This window comes from Mauremys reevesii, linkage group 1, assembly GCF_016161935.1.
Source record: "Mauremys reevesii isolate NIE-2019 linkage group 1, ASM1616193v1, whole genome shotgun sequence".
NCBI lineage: Eukaryota > Metazoa > Chordata > Testudines > Geoemydidae > Mauremys > Mauremys reevesii.
In genome coordinates this window covers 250,451,288-250,465,765 of record NC_052623.1, presented here as the reverse complement: position 1 = coordinate 250,465,765, position 14,478 = coordinate 250,451,288, and the positions used below count along the sequence as shown (strand labels likewise).

Below are 14,478 nucleotides of genomic sequence, written 5' to 3'. Positions count from 1 at the left end.
GACGGAGCTGTTCTGGCGGGACCCAACTGAGAGTGCCAAATCAGGACCAATTGCTCAAACAGGGCAGTTACAGCCCTAGGCTGGGGTTTTTCCACCTCTAAGGCAAACCAAACAGCAGAGACAAAAAACTTTTGGTCTCTCACCCCCACCACAACCACAACAAGCACAAAAATTTCCTTAGAGACCTCCAGTCTCCCAGTACACACACCAGTGCACTGGGGATGGGAATGAATGAAAAAACCAAAAACCCAAAAAAAAAAAAAAAAAAAAAGGATCCCTCCAGACCCAGCAGACCCAGACCCAGGTCATACACATCAGATCTCACAATCAAATCACGCTGCTGTTGCCAAATCTAAAGGATCTAAAAAAAAAAAAAAATTTACAGAAAAGGTAAAGAGAAGAGGAAGAATAGGGATTAAATGGAATCATAACATACAGTAAATGGCAAAAGTTAGTTCAGCTTGGGTTCAGCAGTGTGAGTAAAGTGCAGGTTCAGATCAGAGTAACTCTCTGGAACATCCTGGGGGGGGGTCAACAGTGTAGAGTAGAGAGCTTCAGCAAAGTCAAGTCCTCCAGAGGTCAGAAAGAGGAGGAAGAGATGAGGATGGAGATGAGGATGGCCTTATATAGTTTTTCCCAGGTTGTAATTTTCTTTGTTTTTTTGTTTTACAGCAACATTACACATGCAGTCAGGTCCACATGGGCCAGTCCCAGTCCCTGCAGTTGAGTCACTGTCTGCCTCTGTCCTTCTGCCTTCTCTCCATGGCCGTGGGCCTGGCCCCTGGGCCAGCCATGCCATCTATCTAGCTTATCTCAGGGGCTAACATCAGCTTGAGAAGAGAGAGAGTAGACACTATAGAGATTACAAACAATACTTATTACACTTTACTACTTTAACAACAAGACATACAGACAGCATATATATAGCATAATCCAATAAATCTCTCTTTAGACAGACCCCTTTATCCTTTAGATTTGATGCCCTTTTTGGCAGTTTTGTGGTGCCAGTGTTGCAATATGGTCCCAATATATATATATATTTATATCAATAACAGGGGATGAGTATATTTCAGTCTCCCTGGGCAAGATTGCCTTTCCTTACCTGGTCCCTCTTCTCAGGCATCTGCTAGACTGGGAAAGCCTTTGTGCTGACATGGAGCCCAGCCGACCCTCTAGTAGTGTTACAGCTCCTTATTGTGCATAGGGGAGCAGAAAAGAACACTGCAGTAGCACTGAGTGAAAACTAATACTGAACAAATATGTGTTGTGTTGTGTTGTAGCATTTAACTGGGACGGTTTTGCTATGTATAGTACCTAGCATGATGGCGTACTGACTAGTGGGACCTCTAGGGCTACCATAATACAAATAAATTATGAAAGAAAATAGGTTCTAAGGCTTCCTCTGGGGGAAAAAAATGGAATTCACCTTCTAAATCAGTGAGGTGGTTACCTGCTGGAGGGTTGGCAACAGGGCACAGAGCTGGTGGGAAGCAAGGGTATCGGAAGCTCTTGTGAAGAACAGTGAATGTTAGCAGCTGTTTTGATATTCCTGGAGCCACACTCTGGTGGAGAGATGTTCTGACTAACACTCAAAATTGGTCAACTCAGTACAAATTGGACATTCAGTGGTGCTGCCAAAATAGCTTCATGCAACAAAATACAAAAGTTAAATAGCAACACTTGCCTTGTACCTCTTTCTATTAAATAAGTTTCACATGAGACCACCAACTTTCCCAAGTGCAGAAAATATCAGCAGGCACTGCTATTAGCAAAGCGCCTTACCTGGATATGGTCAGAGGAGCTTTATAGCCCCCATTATATGCTAGATGGGCATATGGTTGAACCAGAGACTGAGACAACTGCCTCCCCCTTAATCTTCTGGGGTGGTGTGGGGGGGGAGGAAACAAAAAATATTCCCTTATGAGTGGTCCCCTTTTTGGAATCATGAGGTTTCCTACCAGCTCCACACTGATGAGTTATTATTTCCCGAGTGTCCATGGTACACTAGGCTTTTGCCAAACGGGAGAAGGCTTGGTTCCTGCTCCACAAAGCTTGTGTGCTTAAAGTCAAACAGCTGCAACTCAGCTGAAAGGCTTCTGATTTTGTTTTCAGGATAATATCCCAAACACGTTACCTCGCAGCATTAGGTGGTTGCAGTAAGTCCAAGGCTAACTTTTTCCTAATTCTCAATTTCTTCCCCCATAACCCATTTCCTAGTTAGAGCTAAGGAGCCATCCCTGCCATGTTGTTCTTGAGGGTTTAGTAATTCAGGTGGAAGATCTGCTGCAGGCAGAGCAATGTGAGCTAAGATTCTGCATCATGTTTAAGTGGTACAATATAAAGCAGGGCTTTTAGGCCTGGTCTACACCGGGGTGGAGGATCAATCTGAGTTACGCAAGTTCAGCTACATGAATAATGTAGCTGAAGTCAATGTACTTAGAGCTACTTCCTGCGGTGTCTTCACTGCGGTAGGTTGACTGCTGACGCTCCCCTGTCAACTCCGCCTATGCTTCTCGCTCCAGTGGAATACTGGAGTCGACGGGAGAGCGCTCGGCGGTCGATTTATCGTGTCAAATCGACCCCCGGTGGATCGATTGCTCAAGAGGTAAGTGTATACATACCCTTATATTGGCTGCAGCCACTGTACTAGGTAGTAGGATAACTTTATCTTGTAGCATGGTATTTTTCAAATTTGCAAACCCCCATCAAATGCACTTCTGAATTTTAACCAAAATGCATGCGTCCTCCCACCACTCCCCTTCCGACTCAGGATTGTGGCAGGGGGAGATAAAATTAAATGCCTTCAGAGCTATATCGTTGCTACTAATCAAAGCCTCAATGCTGCTACTGCTATGGGAAAGAAGTTAGGTCTTCATAGCTGTGATCTCCCCAGACAGGTTCTATCAGTAGATGCTGCTGGATTCAAGCAGCATCTCTTATGAAGGCCACAACCACTCCTTTCTGCTTCAGCAGACTTCTCATAAGGACTGCCACTGTCAGAATCCCATGCTTGCATTGTATGCAGCTGTGGGAATGAATAAATATCATGACTGATAAGCTTCTGCATGATGGATCCCTCAGCGTTGCTCCTTTCATCATCTCATTGGAAGGAGGCAGGTGGCAGATGTTCTCTGCTCCCACTCTGGAACATGTCTTTGGCTGTTTACAGAATTGTCACTGTGCACCTTTGAGAAACTCTAGGGGCATATAGACCCTTCTTCCTGGGAGAATCTCCACTGTAGTTTGTTTTGGAGGTTGTGCCACAATCACACACGATTGAGCAGATTCACTAGTCAGCCCAGAGCAGTGTTTCTCATTGTGAGAGGGCAAACAGACATGGACATCATGTATTGCTGTGTGAATGATTTCTTCCTGGGTGCACTCAAATGAGTGAACATCTCAGCTCTGAAACCAAGCAAGAAATGTGCTGTGTCTGAAGTAGAGGAAACCATTATCCATAGGTTCAGGGTGTGTCTGTGCTGAGTTGCAGTGGTTTTAGCTAAAGGTATGATTATAAACCAATTTTAGTTAAACTGGTGGGAAGGGCTGTTTGGGCACTCTTATTTTGGTTTAAACCAGTTTGTTAGTTTGACTTAAATTGATTAGGAATATAGGTTGAAGCTAAACTGAACTAAATGCCATGTGCGTTTGCACCTGTTTAAACTGGTGTGTTTGTGTGTAGACAAGACCTCAGTGCTGGAGATGCTTCAATTAACTGTGCATCTCCTCCAACCTCAAGCCCCTCCCTCATAGCAAGAATTCCATTGATTTAGGCAACAGTCACTCCCATGCTACTTATTTTGTATGTCAAACTGCTGTCTCTATGGTAAGTGGCTGTCACACACACCCCTGCACCCACTCTCTTATTTCTTTAGATACTGGACTTGCCGTGCTAAATCAAACCATCTGGCTGCTGTCGATTCAAAATCCAAATGAGTTAGTTGAGTGCTACTGGGAGTTAAAACTCCAGATCTGGGTCCTAGGTTCCAGGAATAGAATCTGCTCTGAAATATACACAGCACCTTTTAGAGTTTAGTAAAGTAAATAAAGGCCAGTCCTTCATCCTGCAATTTCTTCTGGAATAATTAACTGAGTTTGCATTTGTCATGTATTCCCCATCTAGAAACAACCCTCTCAGCTGTGCCCTTTATTCCTCTGATTCACCTGAGAGAAACAGGCTCTTTTGTGCTCCTAGCTACAATACAATTACAACAAAGTAGAGCTGAGCGGGAATTTTTGTCCAAGATAGTTTTTCATTAGAAAATGAAGACTTGTCAAACTCGAAACCTTTCCTTCAAACTTGGTGAAACTTTCATAGGGAAGCCTTCTTGGGTCATGATGGAATGAGAGAGGGCATTATAAGCTGCCCCTCCCACCTCAAATTTTGCCCCCTCCATTAAAAAAAAAATCAGATCCACAGCCCCATATGCATGTGCCCAGGTGTGCAAACATACATTTTTGCCTCTGTCCTAAACAAAGAGGAAAAAATTACAGCTGTGCTTCATCATGCCATGTTACGGTGGCAGCATAATGCCACTCAGCTGGAGCTGAACAATGGCTTCTTTCACAGCTGCTAGTTTACTTCTGCAGTCACAATCTGTTTTTTATTTTTGCCTGGGCTGCCAAGTGTGCGGGGCTGAGGAAGATGGCAGTAGGAGCAGCTGCTTTTTCTGGGCATTTTTCCTTAACTCCAGGGCTCCGTGAGAGCTGATATTCCTGCCAAACAAGCAAGCAACCAGAGCTTGGGAGCACAGTAAATCCCACTGTCACAGCCAGGGGAAGCTGTAGGTGTGTTTGGAGCACCTTTTGACGGTCAAAAAGCACCTTTCACCTTTCTAAGGATTAAAAATACCAGGAGCATCAGACAGTGCTCCATTAGGCCACTAGTCAAGGGAATGCAAAGGTCTGCTTTCAAGGGGAACCAGCCTTTAATCATAAACAGGCCTGTACAGTGACAACTGTTTCAGGGAGCACAAAAGGCTGACTGACTTCTGCACTCATTTGGTCCCACGTCACATCATCAGCACATCACTGGGAAGAAAGGGCCACACTTTATCTACTTATTTGGATCCATATTTTTCCTCCTTTTTTCTTTTTGTAAGTGCTTCCCGAGAAATTTGACAGACAGCAGCAGCCTTCATGGTACTCTGTTGGCTAAACTCTAGTTTTGCCGTACACCTCTCCGGTCTGTGCATCTGTCTCTTTCTCCCTGATTGACAGCAGGGCTCTGGGAAGCATAGACCCTGCTGGGACTGGCTTTGCATAAGACCCTGTTTGTTCAGGCTTTTTGAGTGCAGTTGTGTAGTGTTCTGCGAGGCTGCACATGGTGCCTCATGCAGGCTAGCTTGCTTCCCTTGGCTTGCTCCCCCACAGTAAGCCTGGCTGTCACAGCATTAACAGTGGGTCTATAAATCATGTTCCTTTCCCTGTGGGCAGCAGGGAGTCCTAGACAAAGGAGCATCCAGCACAGGCCAAATGGTACTGCAGGTTAGTAATTGAAACCCCAGGGGCCTCCTCCATCAGTCAGAGCAGCAGAGTTTATGGGGGAGAGAAGGAGGGAATGCTTGTGAAATATTTATAACTGCACCAGAGCAAAATGCAGTGTCATTGGATTAAAACTCTAAAGGAGCTTTCTGCCGGGGAAGCAGATGGACCTGGCCAGAGAGGGGGCAGGTGAGGGAACTCCCCTCCCCTCCCATGCCAGGGCAGGCTGGAGGTCTTTGTTGCAAGGGAAGCAGCTGGAGCTGCCCCCAGAGTCTGGCAATAGTGGCAGGAGAGGCCAGGAGGCCTCTGTCCCCATATCTCCCATGTCCCCCCCCCCACCAAACCTCATGATGGTTCCTTTAGACACTGGCAGCTCCTGCCTGGAGAGCTACTTTTTTCTTTTTTCTGTCATTCCTTCATGCTCAGTCCAAGTTCTACAATAGGGAAGTCTGGCCCTTTTTAAAAGGGGGAGGGGCTGGCTCAGGCACAGATGGTGCAAGAGAGACAGAAAATAATGGGGAGCCGTGGGAAGTGGGAGCAAATGGTAGAACTAACAATGCTCATTGCTGGACTATGCTTTAATCATTTCGCTTCATTATTGTTTTATTATTCATGTCTTATTTGTATTATGGCAGCACTCAGAGGACGCAACAGAGCATGGCCCCTTGGCCCAATTGAGAGTACTGCATGCTGGGAGATGTAGTCTCAACATCTGTATTACTAATTAAGGCAGCTGCTATCTGCTCCATTTTAAGCAAATCAGGCCCAACCCTTGAGCTCCTGGCAAGCTGCCCATGCACTGTAGGGATTGCATGAGTCAGTTGCCCCCAGGCCATAGACTCTGCCCTGGCTGTAATCACCACCAGTGGATTAGGGTTGCTTGGAGTTACAAGGCTGAGAGATCAGTCCCAAGTATAACATAATACACCTTAAATATCTGTTTAAAATATGCCACATTTGTTTTTAAAGAGACAATGGCAAGCACTTTATTTAAAAAAAAATCATCTTGTTCCCTCTTCCCTGGTCATTGTTTGTCATGCCTGAAAACGTGCCTGGCAGCTGGGAACAACCAGAATCATGAGTGGGGGACTGCCACTGTCTCCAGCCCAGCCTGAGGCTTCAGCAATTGATTAGGACAGCATAGCTCTGAAGTTAGTGCTTGGTTCTTAGCTGCTTCTGCAGAGAAAGCAGATGGCAGCACAAACCCCACTTCTTATTTTTTCCTTTCTTCTTTTTGTAAGTAGGTCCTACGTCTGGAGGGGCTGTTTCGTTTTGTTTTTAATAGACAGGTGCCTTTCCCTTTTGTATGCAGGCTTGTTAGACTTTCCAGGATGCTCAATCACTTTTTAAGAGAAGTCAGTTCTGGGGACCAAAGCTTTATGGCAGTTTCTGCTGAAATAAGTATAATTAGCCAAGCTGTGCTATTTCCTCTGCTCGGGCCTCCTTTTAAGTCAGCGCAATCCCCGTTATGAATTGTATAACACTGATGTGGGGAATCTGGTCTCTAGGAACCGCCCTGTGTTGGGGAACCACCTCCTTATGCGGAGCCTCACTGAGGTATTTTTCCTTTACTGCTGCCCTGCCCTGCCGTTTATGCCTAACTCTGGTCATCACTGGCTTCCCCCTGTGCCCCGTAACCACCAGGAATCCAAGGTGCTGAAAATCCTTGAGCCTAGTGAGCATGTTCAATAAATAAAATGTCATAGCTAAACCCTAGCTGTTCCTGAAGGGCAACGTGTGCCCAGTTCAAACCATCCTACGCAGTACATCAGCCTGGTGTGGCGCAGCAAGGCAGATTACATTATGGACAGCTCTGCTATGTAGTGGACAGCACTAGTGAAATCCCCACTGCATCTGCATGGACTCCATCACTACCATGGACGGGGGCAGAACTAGTCACAGGAAGATGGTATCAGATATTCCTGGAGCCTTCACATTCCCTCATGAGCGCAGCTGATCTGTCAGGTAATGTCCCCAGAGCTGGGAATATCCGTTCCATTATTTATTGCATAGACAGTTAATCCCATTTGATCCACAGCCGTGGTGGCCAGGACTCAAGCTGCAAGTTCTTCCGGAAGAAACAGCTTCCATTGTAAACACAAAACTGAACTATAAGCCTTTTGGCCGAGAGACAGGCCAATATGTGAGGAGTCTCTGCCTTGTCCCCACAAGTCCACAGGGAGTCATAGTGCCTACATCGTGGGCTCCTCCCCTCCTACAGCTCCAACTCTCTGGCTCTAAGAATGTCCCCGGGAAGTAGTGGACTCCCTTGTATTATCCACCATTTCTGCAAACTGTAAGGATCATGGTAGACTCAGTCATCGCAGGAGGAGAGCAAAGGTCACCAGTGCTAGGAGGAGTAATGTCAGCGAGGCTGAGATCTCAGCAGCTCCACCGCAGTCCTGAGCATTCTCCTGAGAACAAATGAGAAGGAGGCACAAGATCAGCAAATCTATTTCTAGGGTCACAAGAGGGCAAGTAAAATGATTCATCCCACTGCCAGGATGCTCAGGGGCTCATGGAACATAGGGGGTGGAGGCTGCAGCCAGCGCAATGACAGAGGCAGTGAATATTGTGAGGCAATATTGCACTGAGCAGAGAGGAAGGGACAGGTCCAGAGTAAGGGCCTCATGCCTTCAGGCTGGGGGACCCTCCAAGCGCACGTCACCCAGAAAACCAACTGTCCTAAAACCTCTGTCTTAGAGCTCTTGAAGACCCATGCACTAGTACCATAAATTGCTCCCTCCGCCTCTGAGTGCTGTAGGATCCACACCCCGTGGCATTGGTGCTGGGATTCAGGGCCCCAAAGCCTGCATGGACTTACCTCCTGTGCTGCCCCGCTGCAGCCCTTTGCATGCAACCCGCTCCATGCACCAGTTTATAGACTTTGAGGGATTCATGCACAGCCATTTACTAGTGCAAGGAGCTGCGCTTCCTGTCTTTAGGTGCAGTAGGCTGAGGCAGCAAAATCTCTTGGGTCCATGGCTGGCTGCATATGTACAGGATTCGCCATTTGCTAAAACACACATGTGTGGTGTAGGGGACTAGGATCTTATGGTCTAAAAAGAAAGGCTTCTGCCAGCAGGGTTGCCAGGTGTCCATTTTTTGACTGGAACACCCGGTCGAAAGGGGACCCTGGCGGCTCCGGTAAGTATCGCTGACTGGGCTGCTAAAAGTCCGGTTGGCGCAGGGCTGGCAGTCTCCCTATCTGGCTTCATGCGGCTCCCTAGAAGCAGCCGGCATGTCCCTCCGGCTCCTAGGCATGGGGTGGCCAGGGAGGCTCCACGTGCTTCCCGCACCCTGACTGCCACCTCCGCAGCTCCCATTGGCTGGGAACTGCAGAGGGGGCGGTTTTGTGTTTTTTGAAAAGGTGATCACCCTAATTAAATGGAAAACCACTATAGGATCATCACAAGCTTTTGGGCATTTCTGAGCCTATGCAGTAAGTGTAGTGGTGTGAATGAGACTGAACACCCCCCCGCCCCAGCCCCAGCTGTATAGCCCCATGGTCCCTACTGTACCTCCGGGTGGAATGCGTGGCAGGTATCTGGCCGCCGTCTCAGTTTCTGGGAGCGCATCCTGTCGCACTTCACCGAAGCATTATGTGTATTGCCATTAAGATCAACAGTAGCATTTAGATAGGGACAAAAGCAGCACGGACAAAAGACTGTGAGGTCCCTCACATAGCCTAGCGAGACTGACTGACTGAATCTTAGAGCTGTGTCCAAGGGCCCTAGGAATTCAGACGGAGGGAGGATAAAAGGGGACAGAGGCAACTCACAGCACGGGAGGACGAGTCTCCAAGGCTGTAAAAAGAAATAAGCTGCGGTATGGAAGCAAAAGATTATGAAAAGAAAGCACAAGTTGGCCCTGTGCCAGGGAGGGAGCATACAGAACAGAGGCTGGGGAGAAGGCGGAAATGCTTAGCTGCTTTATTTCATGGTGACGGGATAAGAGAGACAGAAAACTTAATGTGACCATAGTTAATGAGGAAAGGGCATGATCCTGCAGGACTGACTTAAAGAAATAACTGCTGTAGGCGACTTACCTGAACTTGGAATAACTGGGCCACTGTTCTCAGACATCTGTTCTACCATCACCATCATGTCTGTCTCTTTCCTCCCCCTATTATCCCAACCCCTCTACCATGGCTATTCTTTAACATCACAAATCCTGCCACCTAGTCATTGCTTCTCCTATTAACTGTATCTGAGCCTGCTGAGGGAGCTAGCGGGTGATACCAGGCACAGAGTTAACTGGTCTGTATGGAAGTGTCTGACATGTAGCGTCTACGCCCTCCTCCAGCACTCCTGGGAGCTGGCAATTGGGAAGTCATGTTTCCAGTCGCTTAGGTTCCCAGGGATCCTTGTTCAGAATTTTTGTATGTTCTGTAGCAGAGGGCGGCAGGATAATTTTGTAGTTAAGGCCTTGCCTCGGGCGCAAGGTGATAAAGTTTCGACTCCTGCCTCAACCACAGGCTTCCTGTGTGAGTGTGGGCAAGTCACGGTGGTTTTGTTCCTCAGTTTCCCCATCTGTAAAGTGCGGCTAACAATACTTCCCTGCCGCTCAGAGGTGCTGGGGCACTTAGTTTCTTAGTGTTTGTGAGCCATTTTGAGATGATCTGCTAGTGATCTACAAAAACAAAGCATTACAGCTGTTCTCCCTGTGTTGTTTCAGAAGTCCCCAGATTAGGTTTTCTAGTGTGTTTAAATATGCTGCTGACCCTAGAAGGGCTGGTGCATCAGTGAGTGCATTCCCTAGAATCCCAGCGTAGTCTGCAAAATGCCCTCCCTCTGTAGCTTATACAAATGGGTAATGGCCAACTGAGGCCAGTTCACAAGGGGAGAGTTGGGTCCAGCTTCCACTTGCAGGTAAGTAACTGGCTATTTATAAGGGGCAGTAACAGAACAGGAAGGACTATTGTATTTTTAACAAGTTACAGCTCAGTCATGAGTCCTCATGTGTTCCTGTGCTGGGGAGTGAGGGGGTGTGAGGATCCATGTACACCCCTGCTTGGGCTACTCCACAGGGCTGGAGTCCCCACTGGGCTGCTGCTCCCTTCCCCCACAGGTATGTGGGGCAGGGAGGGAGCATAGATATCTACACAGTGAATGGTTGCATTGCCTTGCAGTGAATGGTTGGCACAGGGCTTTGCTCATCACAATGGAGGCCACTTTTCAACACCAGGCTCTAAATGGGGTTCGAGTTCTTGGGTGGCTAAAAGGGAAGATTTTCATTTCCAACCACCCCTCTAACCTGCCTGCTCTCTCTCTCTCTCTCTGCTCCCTCCACCATGCCTGCCTGTTGTACCCACACTTGCATCCTGCTGCATCACAAGTGGAGCTATACCTCCCAGCTCTCTCTCCTCCCCTCGGCTAATTGCTACAGGAACAGATCCTCCACCCCCAGGCTAATTGTTGCAGTGGGAGAACAGCAGAAAGGGCTGCAGAGTCTAACACACGCTGTGATAGAAGAAGGATATATTTGACTTCTTTTGCTTCCAGGAGGACAGGTGGGAAGATGCTGCAGTCACAGGTAGCATCTGTAACCAGGAGCAGGAGGTTACTGTTGGCAATCTGCTGTGCTACAAACATCCTGTAGGAGGGAGAGAAAGAAAGCATATCCCCCACCCACCCCAAAGCAGGTGGTTAGAATAGCATATAGGGAAATTGCAGCACCTGATGATAATGGCCATGGGCAAGGAATACAAGAAGAGAGAATAGGAAAGAGATGGCAGGAGGGAAAGGGAAGGGGGAGGAACAGTGAACAGAGAGAATGCGGGGGAAGGAGAGGTGATGTTCAGTTGATGACATTATTAAGGTACCTTTTTATCTTCAGATAATGCCAAACTCATTTGACTTTTAAAAAATCCAAAGTAGGCAAATACACGCACGTTTGTGTGTGTTATATATTGTCCTATAAAGGTAAGAATTTGCTTAGGTTGGAGAAACTTGGTTGAGAAAAATAGTGATACAAAACAGCATATTCATGTAACGTGGTTGCATGATGCTTGCTGTCTCTGCGTTTTGCTGAGTTTTGTGCCATTGAAAAATGCTTTTTTGGTGCTCTGAATCTATCTATGAATTTGGATCAAATTTGACATATAGCTTTGGTTGAGAAACTAAAGTCCCCCCCCCCAAATATTCAGCGTGTTTTATTTCAAATTTTTGTTTTGAACATTTGGAAATGTTTTCGTTTGCCTTTGTTTCATAAAATTTCAGATTCAGATTTTCCAATATCTTTATTTAAAAACCACCCCCCAAACATGGGGAGATGTAATAAACACTCAAAATGGGCCACATCAAATAGAAAAACTGAAAAACTTGATTTCAAATTGACCAAAAATATTTTGTTTGATTTGAAACAAACTTTTAATTTTTTTTCAAGTTTGACAAAAATATTTTTGTAAATGGTTTTGATTTGAATCCAGACAGATTTTTTCAGTTCAGTCCCCAAACCAAACCCGCCCCCGCATTCTTCTCTCAGCTCTGGTGATGACCCCCAAAAGCAGTCTCTCTAAAGTCAGTTGAAACAAGTGTGAACTGCAGTGCTCTGCTGCCCTCTGCTGGGAGTTTGAGGGGAGCAGGTATTCTGTAATCTGTAAATGTTGAGTGGAAGAAGATGCTGTGCAGCATTGTGTAGTGATGATGGCAAAATAAGAATGTCTGCATTTTTTTCATCCTCGTATGAAAGCTCCCCACAGACCAGGACACACCAACTCAAAGTGGCACCAGACCCTGCCAGAACAACATGCAAAACCTGCAGACCTATCTCCACTGCTACAAAGATCAACACCACACACAACACACCTTTCAAGATCCATAGATCCTACACATGCCTATCACAACATGTGGGTGAAACCAGACAATCACTACACTCTTGACTGAATTCACTCAGGAAAATGATATAAGACAAAAACACTCTATCACCTGTGGGTGAGCGCTTTTCACAGAGAGATCACTCTAAATCCGCATCCTCAAAGGAAACCTGCACAACACTTTCAAAAGCCAAGCCTGGGAGCTTAAATTCATAACTATGTTAGACATTAAAAATCATGGAGTGATCAGAGACACTCGATGTATTACAACCATCTGTAATTGTCTAACCCCCCTCTTTCTATCTTATGACTGCAGAGGTATGAATGGGCCACTCTGCCTTGAATGGTCCCTTATAATATGTGCTAGCTACTTACGCTAAACAAACTGTCCCACCTTGCATTGTGCAGTGATGCTCTGAGTAAGTTTCCCAGCCCTGAAGAAGAGCTCTGTGTGGCTCAAAAGCTTGTCTCTCAGCAACAGTAGTTGGGCCAATAAAAGATATTACCTCACCCACCTTGCAGTTTCTGTGGGCAGCCTCTAATATACGTGTAGGTGGCTGGCAGTGTACACATGGGTGAGTGAAGGGAGAATCGGAATGCAGCGCCCGCTCTGCTTTATGCTCCTGGGCAGGCTACCTGGCCCTTGGGTCCAGAAAGCTCACACTCCACACTTGTCTCCCACCCTCCATAGAGCTGTGCTGAGGATGGTAGCTTGGTTTGTTACTGATAGGAGGAAGCAGGAGGTGGGGGAGGAAATTGTGACCTATTCTCGATTCCTACTGGCAAACTCACAATTTAGCTCTAAATGTTCATCAATGAGCTGGGATGAGCCAGAGGAAGGAGTGGAGGTCTATGGGTAAAGTCCTGAAATAAAAGGGCAGATTTATTTCTTACTTTTGGCAGTCTCCGCACTCAATCAGCCCATTGGTCTCTTTGATGGTGGTCTCGTACACGAAGACAGGGTATTCTGTGTCGCATGGCTGCAGCATATCATGTTTCTTATGCTTGTGAGCTGCGATGGCAAAAAGAGATGAAGTCAGAAACGAGGACTGGGGAACAGAGAGACAGAGGGCTGGTTTACACTACCATAAATCGATCTAACTTATGCAACTTCAGTTACGTGAATAACTATGCTGTGTTGATGGGAGAGCATCTCCCATTGACTTTCCTTACTCTTCTCATGGAGGTGGAGTACACAGATCGATAGAGGACTCTCCCATCAATTTAGCGTGTCTTCACCAGACCCGCTAAATCGACACTCGCTGCATCGATTGCAGCAGTGCCAATTTACCGGTAAGTGTAGATATGCCCAGAGAAATGGATTGAAAGAAAGTGTGGACGATGCCCCCCGCCAAAAAAGGCAAAGTTGCTGACAAAAATGAAGTGCAATGATACTTAAAGCCACCAGGTGGTGTGGGAAAACCAGTGTAGCAGGAGAAATGTTTGAGATATTACTCTATGGTTACATTGAGAAAGTAAACTAGGCCTTATCACACACTGTTTTTAATTGTACTCATATAGTTAAAATGGTACAACTTATAGCAGTACCTTATATCAGTATAGCTATTCCCATAGCGAATGAGAATAAGCTATACCAGTATAAGGTACTTTTAGACTGATGCAACCGAGTACCCAGTTGGGGGGGTATATTGATTTAACTACTTTGGCATTACTGTAGCTCTGTTAGTGAGGAGTTAAGCCAAGATGTTGTGGAAGGAAAATCTACATTGCCTGTTACTATTTGAAGTACATAAGAGTGTGATTTATTTCATACGAAGGAGTGGGTTATCATTTGTTCATTTCCTGCATAGTTCCTGGAAAAAGAGGCATATTGATAGGTGGGTCTCCAAGTGCCCTACAAGGCCTAGTTAGTCAAAGGCCCCTTCATACTTGCTGATTTTATAAGTGGCCAAGGATCCATCTGTATTGTAGTAATAATTGGCTGGGCTTTGTCTGGTCAGCCAATCACTAAAGAGATGAGTATTTTCCCCTTTTATTGACTTCTCAGAGACCTGGCCCATATCAGCAGCTCAACAAATTGAACAAATAACAGCCGCTCTATCACCACCCATTGGCAGTGCAAAGAATTGGTGTTAGGCGCCACTATCTGCATTACTCTGAAACCTCACTGCAAATTCAGGGCCGCTGGAGTTAAAAAACCAAAAGGACGGTTTGCT

The 14,478-nt window shown here is 46.3% G+C and overlaps 1 protein-coding gene across 7 annotated transcripts in view; it reads right to left on the bottom strand.

Moving 5' to 3' along the window:
- Positions 1-6,441: 6,441 nt before the first annotated feature.
- The window catches only part of CACNA2D4 (calcium voltage-gated channel auxiliary subunit alpha2delta 4), a 179,524-nt gene continuing 171,487 nt past the window's right edge, over positions 6,442-14,478 (bottom strand). For 4 of the 7 annotated variants that reach the window (XM_039546352.1, XM_039546343.1, XM_039546409.1 and 1 more), the window contains 4 exons: positions 13,196-13,313; positions 10,967-11,079; positions 9,006-9,088; positions 6,444-7,898 (listed from right to left, as the gene is read on the bottom strand). In XM_039546352.1, coding sequence (XP_039402286.1) covers positions 7,803-7,898; positions 9,006-9,088; positions 10,967-11,079; positions 13,196-13,313 — 410 coding nt within the window. In that variant the 3' untranslated portion in view covers positions 6,444-7,802. Of the gene's footprint in view, positions 7,899-9,005; positions 9,089-10,966; positions 11,080-13,195; positions 13,314-14,478 lie in introns of all 7 variants that reach the window. The other 3 variants (XM_039546316.1, XM_039546335.1, XM_039546326.1) reach the window with 2 other exon arrangements.